Source organism: Drosophila mauritiana, chromosome X, assembly GCF_004382145.1.
Source record: "Drosophila mauritiana strain mau12 chromosome X, ASM438214v1, whole genome shotgun sequence".
NCBI classification, from domain to species: domain Eukaryota; kingdom Metazoa; phylum Arthropoda; class Insecta; order Diptera; family Drosophilidae; genus Drosophila; species Drosophila mauritiana.
In genome coordinates, this window is record NC_046672.1 from 2058968 (window position 1) to 2078783 (window position 19816).

Consider the following 19816-nt stretch of genomic DNA (forward strand, 5'->3'; position numbering starts at 1 on the left):
TCAAATATGGTCGCGCTTTATAAACCAAACGTATTTAAAACGTATTACTAAATCGCAAATCTTTCAATGGAATGTGACTTTTTTGGGTCTCTGCCGAGTAAAACAAATATTAAAAACCAAGCGAAGGCTATATAAATCATATAATATGATACAAAATTAAGAAGGGATCCCCTTCCCCCAATTGTACGCGTATTTGTAAATTATTTGAAATGCAAATAAATGACAGTCTAGGATGGAAATTATATTTATTTGATAAATTAGTAAAAGGAGAACACAAAATACATAGTTCTATGTACAATGGACAAACCGAAAACTTTTAAATTGCTTGAATAAAAAGAAGAAAACTATTTACTGACACTTTGCACTTGGATAGGAATTGATTTACGGGGTGATTTTCCCATCATTTTCCAACATTCTGAGCACCCTCAAAAAGCTTGTGCTGCGAAAAATTAGGGTGAACTACTAACTTTGCCCCACCGAATCGAATTTTAACGGAATTCTGGACAGTGTGGCACAACGTTTCGAAAATAGAGGGCAAAGTGCAAAATCAATCTTTGAGTGACCGCATGTCCGTGGTGGATGTCCGTGCTGAGTGCTCGCCCAAGATTTGCACCCATTTCGTCTCGCACCTTGTAGTTTTTTTTTTAAGTCGACTGGCCACACCGCACAGCCCAGTAAAAAAATAGTTTTTTTTTTGTATCCAACCAACCAACTGTAAAAATAAGTTTAAACAAAGCATCTACTCATAAGTTTCATTTTTTTCCGTTAAGTGTCAACATTATTTATTTTTTAAGTGTGCATTCAATAAGAAAATGTCATCGCGAAGGTAAATCCAATAAGAAATACGACAATGTTCCGCACACACACGCACGCAGTCTCGCACACACTCACACACACACGGACACACACTCGCAATCACACACGCACGCACGCTCCGCTCCCAACTGGGCTATTTACATATGTATAAGTAGATACAAAAGCAAGGCAGAGCGAAAAAGAAACAGAAACAAAAAACAAAACTGCTGAGATAAAAAGTGCACCAAAGTGTCGGGCGCGGGGGGGCGTCAGGGTGGATGCAGCAGATCTGTGGCCGCTGCACTGCTTCATCCTCAGCCTCAGCCTGTTGCCCACCGCGGAAGCAGTGCGGTAACCAGTGACAATTGACCGAAAACGATGCACACACCCCACTGTGCGCCACTGCACCTGCCACTGATGACCACTTGGTATGCAGGGCCGGAGGCACCGGAGGCTGACCATAAACGACATTCGCACAGTGGCCAGTGGCAGCTGACAACACCCATATGTTTGCCCACCGGGTAACCAGCTCGGCGAGCAGCGACAGTTGTCTAAACTCTGAGATAAACCGTATTCCCTCCACTCCGCAGATGGTTCCACCCAACGATATCTGGCATCGAAGCTGAGAAACTGCTGCAGGAGCAGGGATTCGACGGCTCCTTCCTCGCCCGCCTCTCCTCCTCGAATCCGGGCGCCTTCACGCTCTCCGTGCGCCGCGGCAACGAGGTGACCCACATCAAAATCCAAAACAATGGCGACTTCTTTGATCTCTACGGTGGTAAGTGGCTGCCGTTCCCTGCCCCCCACTCGGTCACCCAATTCACCACAGTGAATCGTCCTCCTTTTGCAGGTGAAAAGTTCGCCACACTGCCGGAACTGGTACAATACTACATGGAGAATGGCGAGCTAAAGGAGAAGAACGGCCAGGCCATCGAACTCAAGCAGCCGCTGATCTGCGCCGAGCCCACCACGGAAAGGTGAGTCCCGAGCCGGGTGGTTACTCCGGAATATGGGATACGGGAACTGGCCTTCTTGAGCGCTTGATAGATGTTGTGCTCAAGGTACTTACATATGTACCTTGATGTGTTCCGGGATTCTGTTTTATTTCCAAGTTGATTATGCCAGGAGAAGATGCTTTAGTCTTACGGCTGGTTGCAACCTTCTGAGGCCATGCCATTGGAATGCCCTCCGAATGGCCGGACTATCTTTATTTCACACGTTCCGAAATGGACTGACGTCAACGGATGCAAGATATTCACCTAAAATTGGGTCACCAGCCAAACGGCCAACCTGTTCTCATCGAATTCGATGACCTACATTAGTTCCACTCCGCATTGCCCAAGGACGAATCGTATTTGTTTGCTTTCGGGTCGGATTATTATTCATGCACCATGTTTACAAACGATGTTGTGTGAGCACTCAAGAGTCCAAACATCAGTTCCGAGCACTTTGCTTATCAGGCTTTCTCAAACGCTATCGGGTACTGGGTCCCGGTACTGAGACTGGCACTGAAACTGGGAACTGGGAACTGAAATCGAAAGTGGTCCAGGGCCATACTCCGCATCCCTTACTCCCCATTCGCGCTTCTGTACCAAGACTTTTGTTGCTCTTTCTACGGCGAACAGCTGTAGGTAAGATATCAATATTATATGAAATATATATCAACGATCTAGCTAGCAGAGTTTGATCTTAGGCACCTTTGACAGCTATTTTATCTCGAACAACTGAAGAACTCAAAAACTAGTACTTCAAACTGAAAATGATCAGAGATCGAAGCTAAACTAAATCGAATCTAATTACTTAATAAACGTAAGATTGATGAGCATTGTACTGAGAACCAAGCGCACCTAACTCAAGCGTCCAGTAATAAACATGATGTTGTTAATAACCAGTCGAAACTGCGTTAGATCGCTGAGAATGTGGCTTCGGTTCTTGAAGCTTTGCTCTTCACAGCTGGTCTTTCTTCTTGGATTGTCTCCGATGCGCAACTCGGTTTCGGGCAGAGATGAGATTTGTGGGTGAATAATTTCTAATTCCACTTAAATCGGGCACCCACACACACCTGTTGCTCACGCAACAACCCACACGCTCATCCACGGGCCCAGGCACACGCAAGCAGTGACCATACAAGCAGTGCATTGTCTTTGTCGCCGTTGTTTTACTGGCGTTCGTTTTCAACCCACACGCGCGAAATACTGTCGATATTTATTGTATTTCTTGCTTATTAATATTTTCGAGCCCGCCCGTCTACCAAGCCGTCAAATATTTTACGGTTCCCTTTTTCTTTCGTACATTCTTTCTTGTTTGTCGCCTTGTCTCCTTTCCCAATGCCGCGCTTGCTTCTGCTTTTTGTTTCGTTGTTTTGCCTCGTGCGCTGCATTTTCCGCATCCCAACAGGTCAGTCACCTTGACTGGCCACGCCCCCCTCAAATTTGAAGGTGACCGGAGAGCAATAGAACCCATCTTGAATCGAAGCAGTAGAAGTTCGCAATTGTATCTCAGGAAATTCGAGCAATCGAATTTGTTTTTTAAACTACATTAAGCAAGGAAGAACCTAAAATTATGCTATGCATTGAAATTTAAACATTGGACAGAGACTTTGCGATCTAAAGAGTCCAGTCCACCACCATCAAGATCGCCTTTGTTCGTCAGAGACGTTTGCCCTAAGCCTTCTTTGCCCCCAGACCTGGTTTCCCAGCCCCTCCACCACTCCATACACTCCAGCCACTCATCCTTGGCTGGAGCTCGTGACGGTTTTAATGTGTATTTTCGATTGTGGTTTATTTTTAAAGCCCCTCGATCCGAGCGGCGGGTATTTTTAGCCTAAGAAGGTGTTGTATGGCTTATAATCGATTTGCGAGTCGCAAAGCACAAATCGTTTGATTGGCGGTGACGTCAAACGAGGGATGCGATCGAAGGCAATCATAATTACATATATATTTAGGGGTTGATCATGAGGATATTTACATACATTAAGCTCGAGAACGTCAATCGTCCGAAAAGTGGGTTTATTATGGGGTGTGGAAAGTTACGCGGTCAGCTTTTTATAAATCAATTCGTCTGCCTTCTGTTGCGAGCCCATCAAGCCAAGCTAATATGCATAGAACGGGGAGTATTAGTTCCATCTATGCTTGGCTACTTTACAAAATCGGGAATTTCTATTGAGCTGGCGAAGGGAGAGATGTGAAAGATGCCATTAGAAATGCATTTGCCTTCTGAATGGCCCAGACATTCTCCAACATTTACCAACCAATTCCCCCGCTTCCAGCAATATTCCCGCGACATTTCGCCATCCGATTGCATTTCCATTTCCAATCCCAATCCCAATTACATTTCTCGACGTTGATCTTGACCTTTGATCGAGTCAGAACTGCGATTGGAGTGCAACCGAATTGCAAATCACTCGACGTAATGCGGTTAGGTTGTTTTTGTACACTGTTTGTCTACCTGCCCACTTAATCGTTGCAATTAATTGCAAGATAATTGTAAATTGCTTTAGTTTCGCGCACTTTCTTCCATAGCTCAGTCGATCTGTCAAGGAGTAAGACAAATCTGACAATCGTCAATTAAGCCATAGAATTGTTTGTGTTGGGCGATACTTAATGGATACTGGGTACTAGTGGGTAATGGCGCCCCACCTACCCCACTACCCAGATCCCACTTGAGCCGCATATCCAACCCCTGTGGGTTCGCCCTTGCCCATCCGTCGCTCTCGAGTGCCTCAAATGCTAAATGCTTTCAATTTTCGCCATTAAGACAAGCCTACAAATGGTTTATAAATTATGCCGTGCACGTAGCTGTATATGTATCTGTATCTGTATCTGTATGTGTATGTGTATGTGTATCTCTACCCCAACCTCCAATGTATCCGGATCTGTCGCTGTATCTGTATCTGTATCTAAGGCATCAGCCATAACACCAGCGGCAATAAATGTCTATAAAGGGTACACTCGAAGAAAAGTACCGTGACATGAACTGTTTCATTTGCTCCAAGTTACATAGGAGAAAACCCTATGCAGTTTTTACTCAAACGTTAGAATAAGAAATCAGAGATTAGAACAAGGCGATTGAAGAGCCTTTCAAATGGAAGAGTGGTGTTCTCTCTCGCTGTGCACATATGTACGCTTTAAATTGGATTGCGCAAACACGCACATGTACTCATCCATAGGTACCTGGCCGCCCGTCCGCCCCACCTGCCGCCACTCTAACACCCATGCTCGGTGCCCTCGATCGTGCCATCCGTCACATACTCCACAAGCTGTAGATGCGTCGGCCCCGTGGAATTGCACCCACTGCCTCGCCATGGCCTGCATGTGGAACGGATGGTCCATAGTCCCCGGGCACGCAGCATCATCGCCAGATACTTTGATCATTAGGTAGATTGATGGATGTAGCGCACAACTGTACCGCACCAGAAGTGCCAAGTGAACCAGACCTACTTGCTTGTATAATATCTGTATAATTGTACTCTAATTGTCGACATCAAAATCAAATATTAATCGATCAACTGCATCGAAACAGACGGCTGAACTGTGCTTCTGATTTGATGATCACTATTATCAATCCAACACTGCACTTTATGGGTAAACTTCATTTTCGATTCTGGAAAATAAATCTAAATAGATTGTATAGACTGGATTGTGAGCACTGTTCCTTTACATGGCCAGCGCATCACACCTGACCCAATGATGTTTAGCTATAAGCAAATCGCAAATGCATTATCATTGCACTGCAGCGGCTAGTTTTTGATGTGCTTTCCCTTTGTAGATCCCACGAACTGAATTAAATTTAAAACGCACGTATGTATGTGCACGCCAATCGAGATGATCGCTCATTATATTTGGTATCCTAAACTGCCCAGCACATGACAATTTAAAGCTACCGGCACGAACCGCAAATGCGTCCGTCTCGCAATTAAATATTCAGGTAAATCCCTCGCCAAAACATCGCCAAAACAAAGAGCCACAAAGAAAACGAGGAAAGATTCGCGTCAATAAATGGGGATGAGGGATTGATTCGACGGACCGAAAATCAAAGTTGCGGGGGGCCAGGCCAACGAACCGACCGACTATTCCAACCCAATCCAAAGGAATACTTTTCCGCCACTAAGCAGCCGTGAGTCCCCTGCTATTTGCGGAGCTGGAGATCCGATTTGCTTACAAAAAAGTGTTACATGGAAGCACTCACGTAGCATTCCATCTAATAGTATGAATTACGACACTGATCGTAAATCTCGGGATATATTTTTGGCTGGTGGAGCATGGCAAAAATGGAGCAGTATCATAAATCTCGGCCGCTATGGGGAAGCCCACCTGGCGACAACTGAAACTGGGCTCGTCTCTCTAGGCTTGGAGATTGGGAAAAGCAACATGTTTGGCAGGAGCTAACGATACTGGCAGATACATACATGCAATTATCCTATAAAACTTTAAACACACTGTTTTGGAGCTTGAGTTGGTGCCACGAATCCTTCAGTATGATGATTCTTGTTAACAAGCTGAGTTTCAGCTGAAAAATGCAGCCCACGCCCACCAGCGGGGAATTTATGATTTGTAAATTATTTTCAAATAATATAAGTAGTTCTCCTAATTGCCTCTTCCCGTCTATTTTTGATTTACCCCTTTCTGGGTGGGGTTGCAAAGTACTCATTTTAAAATTTACCAAATACCCAGCTCACAAATGCCCGGTATAATGGCCCATAAACTATACTCTCTGGCAACAATTCTGTTGGTTTTTGGCTGATTTAGTGCGAACACGTCTGTACAGTGGTCCCCGCATCGACCCACAATCGATTTGCGATTGCCTATTGCCAATTGGCTATTGGCTATTGGCTTTTGGCGACTGAGTAACCCATTTCGAGGAGCTGTCGCCGCGCACTCGGTCCGGCACGCTTCACCAACGGATTGGGCTTCGGCTTCGGCTCACCTGGCTGCCATCCCTGGGTGCCGAGACCAAATCTTAATCCCAATCCCAATTCGGAGTGGCGAGCAATCAGTAGTGTGCCTGGCATACTAACCATCCCCCGCCTCCGACTGAACAATAAATTATGTTTATTTCTTGCCCACTCCCCGTCGCACCTACGAATGGTTTTGGCTGTGCCCAAATGCGGTCTGGGTCTCCAGCAACGAAATCGGGATAGCCAAGGTCGCGGAGCTCAGGAATGGAGCACTGGGGGATACTGGGACTGGCTGTCGCTCTGGCACCTCGCACCGATCAAGTTTGTTTCTGGGTAGGGCGGCACTCACGGCTCTCACTATTTCGCCGGAACTTTTAGTAATTCCAAACGTAATGTAAACACGTTGGGTAGGCTATTGGTCAATGTCACTTCTAAATTGCGTTACTCGATCATTTCTAAGAACTTTAACTTGCGAATGGCCAATTTTGGCCTCGCTCTTAATTCTGCGTCGATTGCAAACAGGTACCTCAAATCATCATCTCTACTCACTTTTAATGCACTTCTCGTCTTGCAATGACTAATATTTTTAACCGACACCTAACTGCGCCCAGAAGCCCCATGTGGTTTCCACGGTGCTGGTCCACCTGGCCTAAAACATCCTGTTTGCATTGATGCATGCATGCATAGCTACATGGGGTTTCCCCGACTGGTTTCAGCTGAGCATTTTCAATTTCGATCGAACACTTCGGAGACAATTTCCATTGAGTGGATTTTGAATGTGGTTTGGGTAACGAGTTCTAGTTGGTTTCCAGCGAAAAAACAATGACGAAATGTTGGAAAAAAATAGTTCGTCATCGTTGGGAGGCATGAATACGGGGCTGGAAGTTAAGTGTTGCTAGATCGCAGTTCGCAGGCTGTCGCACGTCGAACGATTCTGTTTTGCTGGCCAAAAAATAAAAAGGTATTCTGCGCACGTTCGCACCTCTGACGTCTGCGCCTGCGCTGTAAGAGAGCTTTGGCACTGCTCGCTTCTAGCTCCCACCTACCCAACTACCCAACTACCAACCTGCCCACCTGCCCACCAACCCACCTGCCCCCCAGCAACCCAGCTCCTTGCCTAGATGGCCGCCACAGTAGTTGCTGTGCGGCTTCAGTTTCATTTCCGGTGGCAGGCAACGGACGGCGCTAAAAGCGCTTTTTGTATTTGCTTTCTTACAAGCCAACAACACACTCATATCACGAAATGACCATTTTCGGATTGGAATTAATCTTATGTGCTTGCTTTTCGAAATGTGTATGATTCGGATTCTGATTGCGATGAAGTCCGTGACTCATCCAGGAGTACAGTCATTATGAAATCAGCATAGAGTGGAGCCGCTATACATATTTATAGGCTTTAGCGTGGCTCTAGCACTTAATTGAAAGTAAATGAAAAGTAAAAGTGTCATTTTGTACAATGTTGATGGCAATGTAAAGTGCTTTCGCTTTCTGAACAAACCGTAAGTGGCGTCCACAGGATGGCTACAATTAAGTGGCGCCCGCTGAGGGGCCAAGCAGCTTGAAGGTACTGCAACAGGAGCCAACGGAAAGCTGTGCACACATCCACTGCCAATCAATTCCAAAGTTACGTCTTTCGCTCCGTTTTATTTACTGTTTTTTTTTTTTTTTTTGTATTTATTTGTGACTTCTGGCTCGCTGACAGTAAATAAAGCCCATAAATAAAAACCCCCACCCGCGAGATCGACAGGAAGGGCTAACCAGAGCGCCGGCTGGATTTAAAAACAAAAAGCGCCGTCCGCAGCCAGTCAAGATTCAGATTCATTCATACCCCAGCGCTTAGAACACCACCAGGCCACAGCTCCCGTCCGAGAGATATAGCCACTAAGAGAGAGCAGAAGAATCGAATCGCAAAGAGAGGAGCCGCGCTGAGACAACGTCAAGAATCCGATTTCGATTCCGATTGCGATTTCGAATCCGAGGCAAAAAGCTTCAGACTCGGCAGCAGGCGCTTCATTCTCGAGTTGTGATCCAACGGGTTAGCAGCTCAGCTCGCAAGCAGTCGCCGTTCGTCGTCGAGCGGCAAGCAGTTCGTTTCGTTTCTACTGACGCCCAACAAGTTCCATCGAGTGTTTTTGTTTTTTTTTTCGAAGACAAAGCGCGAAAATTATGCCTTCAGCCACATTTGTCCTGGAGCATTTGATGGCGGCACAATCTCGACTCGACGAGCAGGCCGCATCCCCAGCAGAGGTCAAACCCACCAGCACCATCAGCACCAGCAGCACCACCGTGGCCACCAAGGCCATCAAAGTCAAGTCGTACGAAAGGAAGCTGTTGCTGGCTCTCAAGAAGATTGTGCAATAGTAAACGAATGCGGGGTAAACAGCACTCTATTTGACAAACTGTAGACATTTCCCCCTAATCGAGCTGACTAAGATCAATAAAAAGCAAACAGAGAAGCACAACAAACAGCGGCAAAAAACAAAAAACAAGAATTCTAGTTTTTGTGCTTTCAGTGTGTGTTCGTGTGTGTGGGCAAGTTGTTACATAAAACAAAAACAATAACAAAATAAAAAAATAATAAGAAACACCCCAGCCGAGACGCATTTTTCCGCAGTGGAATACTACTATCTAAGCTTCTTTTTGTTTTGGTGTGTGCGAGAAAACGAGTGTGAAGAAAATGCTGTTCAACAAATGCCTGGAAAAGTTGTCCAGCTCGCTGGGCAGTGTGGTCAATCACAAGCTGCAGGAGAAACAAGTCTACAACAATAACAATATCAACAATAACAATAACAACACGCTAAACAACAACAATGCGTACAACAACCAGCGAAACTTTGAGTACGAAAGAGCCATACAGGCGCACTACGGAAGCAAGGGAAGGCGCTCGGAGGAGCGCGAGAGGAGCGGCAAGTTCAAGGCCAGCAAGGGTCGGAAAGCAAAGGTCACCCCACCAACGGAGACACCCGAGGCCCAGGAGCCGGCCTGCAAGAACTGTATGACCCACGACGAGCTGGCCCAGATCATAAAGGGCGTGGCCAAGGGCGCTGATCGAGACAACCGATTGCAGCGCAGACGTCGTCCTCTCTCCGCCCAACCCTCCGCCTCCGCCTCCACGTCGACGGAATCGCTGCACCGGCTCACACCCAGCCCGCAGGCCTCCTACCCGGCCACGCCCACCTCCTGGACAGCCACCCCGCCCCAGTTCCCAGCCGCCTTCGGCGGCGCCAGCTGCTCCAACAGCACACTGTCCCTCTTGGCCACCATGCGCGTCCAGCTCCATGGTTACACGTAAGTTCAGGTCGCCCAAAAACGACAGCAGTCCAGTCCAGAGTGTTAGAAAAAGAGCAGCGTTCTGCTGATTTGGGGCGCGTGCGAAATTAGGCACTAATTGTTATTGGAGTGCGAGTAATGAAGTTGTCAGGCTGCGAACTAAGCGATACCCCGTAGCAGGTTTAATGGTATTTCGAGCTGCCATCGCATCGTAGTATGCCCCGCCTGTCAGTCACATGTCGCGGAGTAGCAGACGATTCGAGGGAAGTCTGGAGCCAATCTGCTGCCCATCAACATTAACCCTAATAAGGCAGGCAATCACAGGCAGTTGACGCCGCAACAAAGCAAAAAAAACAGCGCAGCACATACTGTCATGTGTTCAGAATTGCCACGCAAAATGAGTAAATATTTACGCAAAGCATTCGACTCGAAAACAAGCAATCGTAAATTGACGTTCTAATATGAATGAATTTCCGACTGCCAAATGGCGAGTGAAGTGAAGGTGAAGGGAGTGGAATGGCAAATGGCAGGGGGCCCAGCTCAGATCGCCACTCAAATATGGTCACATATCAACATATCAACCCCCCCACACAATTGGCCCGTTGTCAAGTCGGGTTGCGATATTGGTTCTTTCATTTAGAGCTGAAGATTGAGTTATTGGTTGGGCACTGGCTAATGGATAATGGCCAATGCGATAGACACCCGTCCTCCCCCCTGGCGAAATTACGCACTTGTAGAAGCGGGAGAGTTCGGCGAAGTGCCCACTGCAGACATCGTATCTTGGCCCACTGCCAGGTCGGAATTATCTCTTCACTCGCGCCCGGAATGTTTACCCATGTCCCGCTGTTACGCTGTCCGTCGTCCGGCGTCCACATTCCCCAAAGATTCCATCCCACTCCGTGTCTGATCTTGGTGTTTATCTGCCCGGCTGTGCCATGTGCCGTCCGATTGTTTGTGTGGGCTGGCCCCGTCTTGGCGATCTCGATTCGCACAGTACCCCCAGAATATTTACGAACACTCGCATATGTATCTGCTGGACCATTATGTCCCATAAATTATCTTTGACTTTTAGTTGAGCCCGGATTCCGAATTGGTAGTGCAGTCGGTTTCGGTTGTTGGTTATTTATTTCGATTTTTATCGCAACGGATTCATTATCGCTGAACGTGTTGATTGGCTCGTTAACTGGATCTTTGTTTTTCAAATTTAGGCTCAGCTTTTTATAGGTATCCTGCTTAAGGGCGATCTTTTCGTCATTATCCTGAAACGCACATAATGCCAAATGATCTGAAGATGACGTTCGAATAGCTCTGACAGCTTAATCGGCGTGATTTCCGGATTTCACTTGTCACTTCACTAGGTCAACAATGGGGCAGCTCCGTCCTCCGCCCTTCGCCATAAGGCTGATTAACGATTTATGAAATTGCTTTTCCCGTAATGGATGGATTTCGAGAGCTGTCTTCTGTTTTGCATATTTCCGTTTATTTTTCCGTTGCACAACCGTGAGCTGTGGCTACTGATCAAATGAAAGCGTTTTATTTGTGCACATTCATGACGTCGGCCGACTACAAGATGCTCTCGGTGGAAAGGCCCAATTATGATCTGTGGGGTTTGTAACTCCATGGAAATTTTACAATCCATTCCCAGACTCTCCCCAACTAGTACTTTTCCCCGTCCAGTTCTCCAACTTCACATTGTTTATATGGTTATTTTGACAGTTTGAACCGTTCAAAAGTGCAATGTTTTGAATAGACTGTACTACTACTTCACACACTGCTTGCGAGTGGGCGGTTAGGGTATGGGCAAGCAGCTCATTCAATAATTCAATAAGTATCTTGCCGACTTTTAAGTTAATTAATTGAAGGCCTCGTTCCCCTGCTTCCGCGCTCCCCCTCGTAACCCCAATACCAGTCGTTTCGCTGCCGCCTTTCCAGGTGCGTTGCCACACAAAAAGCAAAATAAACCTGTGACAAACGAAACGACTAAAACACTCGGGGGGATCTGTATATGTATTCGGATATGTGTGTGTGCATGTAAATCTGTTTGTTGACCTTAGCGGCGCTTTCATGAATGGCGCGCAGCTTCCTCCGTATGTAAATACAAATACGCCGCATTCGCATTCGCTGCTGTAAGTGTAACTGTAAATGATGCAAAAAGGTGCGAAATTTTCACTGACGTACTCGGGTGGTGTAGTTCCATCTGCTTGTATTTTTAACCCCCAGTCTGCCCGATTTAAATCGCTGAGTGAGAGCGCAGCAGAAGCAATTTGTGTTGCTTTGTATTATCGTCACAGTGCTAAATTTAAAGATAAACACCGAAATATGGGTGGAGACGGAGACACAGTTTGGCAGCTCTGCAGTTCGGCAGAATGACACAAAGGATATCAGCGATATGATCGATGTGGGCTGCGATAATTGCTAAGTTCAACTCGATTGCACGGGGTCAGACGGCAGAGGGCGATGCGTCCCCGAATTGCAACCACCTCAGCTGCGGCGATCGCAAACAAGCGATCGGCCAACAATACACAAATGTGCTAATAGATGTTGTCCGAAAACTGTGAATTGTCTTATGCAAATAACTCGAGAACCTTTCCATACGCAAATCGTGTGTGAGTGTTGAATCATCCGAAAGAATGCGCAGTTCGTATTGAAGAATATCGGAAATCGGAAGCATTTTTCCAGAAATTCTAAATTTTGCCTCGATGAAGATAGAGCAACCTGAGGTTAGGAAGCTTCTAGTTGGTACAAGCAGTGCGCAGTTCCCGCCTATTTAAAAGCAAGCAGTGCGCACCAGTGCATAGACCTGCTTGTAATGGATTTATAACTTCCGTTTTGCTAAAAATAAACCCATCAAACTCATTCTTATCACTCCCAACCGATCGGCTTCGCATTTGGCCACCTTGAATCTGTAACAAGCTGGCAAAGCAGAGCGAACGAGCGAGTGAGAGAGGGAGATGGTGAGCGAGACGGGCGGGACAGCATGAAATGCCCGACACTTTGTGGCTCTAATGTAATGTTAATTGTTTCCACATGGACTTCTATTAATAGCCAGGCCAGCACACGGAAGATGAATTGATTTCGCTGACTAAAAAGCAAATCAATATGCACAGAAAGCATTTATATTCAATATCGCCAATACGAAAACTACGAAAAAATAGTGTTTACTTTGCTTCACCCATGAGTCGAACTAAAAGACGTGATTTCTTCCAGCGGAGGAGATTACCATTACCATTTGAAAATTACATATGCATTGTTTTCTGTGTAGCGGCTTTTAGCACTTGCCGCATACATTATACATGAGTTTTGAGTCTTAGTTTTAGTTCCCACACCCCGATTACCCGATTCCCCCCATATTCTCGCCGCATCGATGACATATTTTATGATATCTATGACCCCAGGCGCTAAATTGAAACCGGCTTAAGGACAACTCAATGTTGTCAATTGTTTCTAGATTTTTGCTCGAATTCCGTATTTTTGCGTTTGGTTCGCTCAATGGCGACGAACTCGAAAGCGGGCTAAGAGATGGACAGCACAACAGCAGCACGCGGTCTATAATGGCATTCAGAGCAAGTTGTTTGGGCTAGTGTTATTTATGCAAATCAGTAGGAGGGAGGCAAAGCAGATCCAATGAACCCATTGTGTGTAGGCCAACGGCGGACATCGGTGTGATAGTGTTGGACATCGAGGTGATAGAAACAGATGATTTAGTTTCGTTCGGCAGAAACAGAAACACCAAACTCCACTGCACAACTAGTGCTCCGCTTAGCCGAGCTCTATTTGAGTCTAAGCCGACTTTAGCCGCCTTTTTCTGTGTCACATGGCAAAAATGCGCTTCCAACTGCAATTGCCATGGCGATGACAATCTCAAGTCTGTCAAGCCAACTAAGCTGAGCAGGCCAGACGGGTAGACTTATAAGTCCCGGCCCCCAGTAGCTGGCTTCGACTCAACTTGCGCTTTTCCACACGGCGTATGCGTGTTTTCGCCACTATTGCCGTTGTTATTGCAGTTGTCGCCTTGCATTTGACTGTTTTCTTCGAACTTTTGCTGGTGTGTGCTTTAGCACATACATATACATACGTACAGTGAGCCCTCCTCCCAGTGCGCCCTCAAAAGCTCTAAGCTATGCTTACACTTTTAGTTCTACTCGTAAAGACCTGGCAATGATGGCCTTCACTACTAATCCTATTCGAATAAAATCCCAGTGGATGTTCCCAGTGAAGTTCCACCCACCGAGTACCGACTGTACCCATATTCGATTCGTATTGCGCTGTTTGTTGCTGCTTTTTGTTGGTATTGCGGTTGCTGCTGTTGTTGCTGTTGCTGGCTCTACTATTTTGCGCTTTTGTGCGCTTCTCGTATAGTTTGTAATTGCATTTTGAGCGCTCACGTAGTCGCCAGTCGAGCACTCAGTCAGTCAGTCAGTCAATCGCTCAGTTCGTTCAGTGGATGCGCCATCGATCGGTACAGATGGCCACAATTACATATACATATCTACGAATCACAGCCGAACTATTAAGGCATATATCCTAACAACCTCCTCTTTCTCTCCGCAGATGGTTTCATGGCAATCTTTCCGGAAAGGAAGCGGAAAAATTGATCCTGGAGCGGGGCAAGAATGGTTCGTTTCTCGTCCGTGAATCTCAGAGCAAGCCTGGCGACTTCGTCCTTTCCGTGCGCACGGACGACAAAGTAACGCATGTCATGATTCGATGGCAGGTATGTTGAATACGTAACCCCAACTAACCAGATTTTGTAGTCGCCCCTTGCCCCTCGCCCCTCGCAGGGTGCAAAATGCAAATGCAAATCGATGGCAGTGCAGCAACAAAGTCGCACTGGCCATAAAGTTCCTCATAGCGCGACCTTGGCTCTATAGTCGAGTCGTATGTACATATGTATGTGCACATAAACTCTACAGTTGAGCCTCCCTAACTACGATGGTTGCTCGAGCGGAGTGGAAAGAATATTATGAAATCAATTGGCAATAATATATTTAAACTCGTTCATCTTGAACGCATTTTGCCATCCGTAATTATGGTTAACATTATCGAAGGCCTACTGTTTAAACTCCGAAACATGCCTGCTTTGCCTTGGCGCGGGCAAACTGCTTGCGCCAGGAGCTTCAACCAGGTCAAGCAGTGCAGTTCCAGTTTCAGCGTAATTCCCCCAAAACAATTTTTCCACTATTACAATAACTTTAGCCGTGAGCGCGGTTTCTGCGGTTTGCGGCTGCAATTATGCCATTTACATGTCTAGCTGGCCTTTTTCCCATTTGACATTGAAGTCACGTTTTCGATTTTATTAGCTAATCTCTCGACGCTCCATCGAACTCGGAGAAAGACTCTCCACCACGTGTCCCCCCATTAAAATGCCACGATAACAATAGAGTGATTTCCCGATTGCAGGACAAGAAGTACGACGTCGGCGGCGGGGAATCCTTTGGCACCTTGTCGGAACTGATCGATCACTACAAGCGTAATCCCATGGTGGAGACGTGCGGAACCGTGGTGCATCTGCGACAGCCGTTCAACGCCACGCGAATCACTGCGGCTGGCATCAATGCCCGGGTGGAACAGCTGGTCAAGGTGAGTTCCCTCTCTCTGATAGCAGTGATTGTGGAGCACACTAATCCCAAGGTGGCTTTCGATTCTAGGGAGGTTTCTGGGAGGAGTTCGAATCACTGCAGCAGGACAGTCGGGACACTTTCTCGCGCAACGAGGGCTACAAACAGGAGAACCGCCTCAAGAATCGCTACCGCAACATATTGCCATGTAAGTATAGAAATCCACTAAGATCCGTTAGGAGCCCCAAAATCTTGACTCTTTAAAACAGTTATTCTTTCTGCTATATGAAAACTCTTCTGATGGAAACGCTCTCTAAATTACGAGAAAAAAACCAATAGCTGTTCAGAACAGTTGTTCGTTCATCTATATGACCAAGTTATGATATAAATTCCCTTTGCCAAAGCCGAGTTTCCAAACTATAAAATAATTTGTTTTTTTATTTTCCATGCCAAATTTCTAACCTATTTCCCTGTCCGCTTTCCAGACGACCACACGCGCGTCAAGCTGCTGGACGTGGAGCACAGCGTGGCCGGAGCCGAGTACATCAATGCCAACTACATACGGCTGCCCACCGACGGCGACCTGTACAACATGAGCAGCTCGTCGGAGAGCCTGAACAGCTCGGTGCCCTCGTGCCCCGCCTGCACGGCTGCCCAGACACAGCGGAACTGCTCCAACTGCCAGCTGATGAACAAGACGTGCGTGCAGTGCGCCGTGAAGAGCGCCATTCTGCCGTATAGCAACTGTGCCACCTGCAGCCGCAAGTCGGACTCCCTGAGCAAGCACAAGCGCAGCGAATCCTCGGCCTCTTCATCGCCCTCCTCCGGCTCTGGGTCCGGACCAGGATCGTCGGGCACCAGCGGAGTGAGCAGCGTCAATGGACCCGGCACACCCACCAATCTCACGAGCGGCACAGCCGGATGTCTGGCCGGCCTGCTAAAGAGACACTCGAACGACTCGTCCGGGGCTGTCTCTATATCGATGGCCGAGCGGGAACGCGAGAGGGAGCGCGAGATGTTTAAGACCTACATCGCCACCCAGGGCTGCCTGCTCACCCAGCAAGTGAACACGGTAACGGACTTTTGGAACATGGTCTGGCAGGAGAACACGCGGGTGATCGTCATGACCACCAAGGAATACGAGCGCGGCAAAGAAAAATGCGCCCGCTACTGGCCGGACGAGGGTAGATCGGAGCAGTTCGGCCACGCGCGGATACAGTGCGTCTCGGAGAACTCGACCAGTGACTACACGCTGCGCGAGTTCCTCGTCTCGTGGCGGGATCAGCCGGCGCGCCGGATCTTTCACTACCATTTCCAGGTGTGGCCGGATCACGGAGTGCCCGCCGATCCGGGCTGTGTGCTCAACTTTCTGCAAGATGTCAACACGCGTCAGAGTCACCTGGCTCAAGCGGGCGAGAAGCCGGTAAGTTTGACTTCGATCATTCTTGGGACATCATTGGCTTTAACCAAATACCTCTCTCTATTGATTGTTTGTAGGGTCCGATCTGCGTGCATTGCTCTGCGGGCATCGGACGCACTGGCACCTTCATTGTGATCGATATGATTCTCGATCAGATTGTGCGCAATGGTAAGTTTGAACGATTGAGTGTGGTCAAGAATTGATAACTGAAAAAGGAGACAATTCAAGCCACATAGATTTTGAACCTTATTAAAGCTCTTTTCCCTATGTGTTTCCTCACAGGATTGGATACCGAAATCGACATCCAGCGCACCATTCAGATGGTCCGATCGCAGCGTTCCGGTCTTGTGCAAACCGAGGCGCAATACAAGTTCGTCTACTACGCGGTGCAGCACTACATACAGACCCTGATTGCCCGGAAACGAGCTGAGGAGCAGAGCCTGCAGGTTGGCCGCGAGTACACCAATATAAAGTGAGTGGATTCTCAGAGACTGCGTAAGAGTGTCCGTCTAATGGCAATCTTATCCCACCATCCAGGTACACGGGCGAAATTGGCAACGATTCACAAAGATCTCCATTACCACCAGCAATTTCTAGCATAAGTTTAGTTCCGAGTAAGACGCCACTGACGCCGACATCGGCGGACTTGGGCACTGGGATGGGCCTAAGCATGGGCGTGGGCATGGGCGTCGGCAACAAGCACGCATCGAAGCAGCAGCCGCCGTTGCCGGTGGTCAACTGCAACAATAATAACAACGGCATCGGCAATAGCAGCTGCAGCAACGGCGGCGGGAGCAGCAATACCAGCAGCAGCAACGGCAGCAGCAACGGCAACATCAACGCCCTGCTGGGCGGCATCGGCTTGGGGCTGGGCGGCAATATGCGCAAGTCGAACTTTTACAGCGACTCGCTGAAGCAGCAACAGCAGCGCGAGGAGCAGGCTCCGGCGGGAGCAGGTAAGATGCAGCAGCCGGCGCCGCCGCTGCGACCGCGTCCTGGCATACTCAAGTTGCTCACCAGTCCCGTCATCTTTCAGCAAAATTCAAAAACATTCCCAAAGACATGATCGGCTTGCGACCGCCGAGCCATGCGCCTGCGTTGCCGCCGCCACCGACACCGCCGCGCAAAACATGACAAATGAATTTCTAAGTCGCGACGCCCCCTTGACACGCCCCCCTGACACCCACCTCCCCACACACGCACACAGACCACATGTGGTTTTCATTTTAAATGTCACCCAGCCGCCGCCCCAAACCCAAAACCCAATCCCTCGACTATGTTTTACTGTTGTACCACGTTCTACGTTTTTTTTTTAATAATTGTAATCTATATACTTTTTTGTAATTGTGTGTAATGTAATGTTTAGTTTTATGTTATTGTCTCGCTTTATGTTGTAAGTGTTCCCTGCACACGCAAAGCAGTAACCCCACCACCACCCCAAACCCCAAAACCCAGGCATATTTATGTAGTAGTATCTTAAGAATCCCCGAACCGGTAGTTGAGGATACAATCTGGGCGGAACTGCAGCAGATCCGCCAAAAAAAAACACATTTTTAAGCAGAATCGCAGCAACAAAATGATAACCCCCGTTCCCTGTTCCAAACCGCTTGAATTTGGCGGAATTGGCATTAATAGTATTTCACTTTCTTGAAAATATTCGCTTTAGATGAGAAAATTGACTTGTGACAAATATTTACATGTATTGCGCTGGTTACAAACCACAAAAGTTGTTTAACTTTAAATTTTACGAATCGCATGTTTGAAAATAGTTGTAGTTTCCCATTTGGGAATCATTGAAATATCCATTTCTAAAGGGAAATCTAGTTCTGGCACGTTCAATTTGAATCGGTTAATTTCTAATCTAGTTGGCGAAAAAGTGAAGAAAAGTGAAGTCCACCTCCTCCAAATTCAACTTGAAACGGAAACGGGTTACCGGTTGGAGTGCAAATAAAGTTTTTAGTGTAGTAAGTGTTGACAAAATCGATAGAGAAGAAATTAGCGGAGTAACTGAGGCAGTAAGCACGTAACGATAATGATACAAAAAGCGTTGATTGTGATTCGAGTGACAGCGAGAACAGAAACTGAAACAGTAACAGTAACAGATGAGAACAGATGCGAATGAGATCAGAACAGAACAGCGGAGACGCCAACCGAACAGAACAGAAATAAACAGAAGAGAACAGATTAGAGGTAAAAGAAAAAGCTAAGAAGCGCTTATGCGTGTCGTCCCTAGAATAAGAAAACTAATATTACAGCTCGACAGATCCAGATTCAGATCCAGATCTATATCTCTAGCAGCCAATTTCTGATTTTCCCTTCCCCCTTAATTTTCCGATTAATTTAGTGATTGTGTGTATATTTTTAATTGTATATTGAAGATTATTTATAGCGATTGTCCATTGTGTTACATTTCAAATGATCGAAAGAATTGTATTTAGAAATTTTGTACTTTAGAAATTATGCATTAATTGTGTGTCTGTGTCTCTCTACCCAGTCTCCCTATCTCTGTCTCTCTCTCTCTCCCTCACCCTCTCTGTCTATGCACGAGTGTTTTTAACTAAGTTTATTATTTCAACGCTGAAGCGTAATCAAACTATATATGCAATATTTAAGCACAGTACCTTGGGCGCTGCAAAGAAATTAAAAAATTTTAAATAAAAACAAACTGCTAAATCATAAATACAAAATATATACAGGAAGGAATAACTCAAAATCGGCAGCAGCGAAATGTAAATCAATTAGATTATTGTGCAAATTTGAGTAATATATTTAAAACATACCCTTATTTTATCTTATTTAACTTTATGCTTTTGTAAGTGCTTTAAATTGTTATTCATCTTGATCTTGCGAAAAAAAAGAATAAACCACAAAACTGAA

The 19816-nt window shown here is 46.7% G+C and overlaps 1 protein-coding gene across 7 annotated transcripts; it reads left to right on the top strand.

The window, feature by feature from the left end:
- The first annotated feature begins 675 nt into the window (after positions 1 to 675).
- Positions 676 to 19505, top strand: LOC117146766 (tyrosine-protein phosphatase corkscrew). 7 transcript variants are annotated; one of them, XM_033313273.1, is made up of 11 exons: positions 676 to 826; positions 1386 to 1573; positions 1646 to 1772; positions 14513 to 14675; positions 15362 to 15541; positions 15610 to 15727; positions 16005 to 16942; positions 17017 to 17107; positions 17222 to 17411; positions 17477 to 17895; positions 17976 to 19505. In XM_033313273.1, the coding sequence occupies exons 1-11, from the start codon at positions 813 to 815 to the stop codon at positions 18071 to 18073; spliced, it is 2526 nt and encodes an 841-aa protein (XP_033169164.1). In that variant the 5' UTR covers positions 676 to 812; the 3' UTR covers positions 18074 to 19505. The 7 variants fall into 7 exon arrangements, with proteins under 7 accessions (XP_033169164.1, XP_033169163.1, XP_033169162.1 ...); XM_033313271.1 differs by lacking the exon at positions 676 to 826 and adding an exon at positions 1036 to 1316; XM_033313272.1 differs by having other exon boundaries at positions 17477 to 19505.
- Positions 19506 to 19816: the final 311 nt, after the last annotated feature.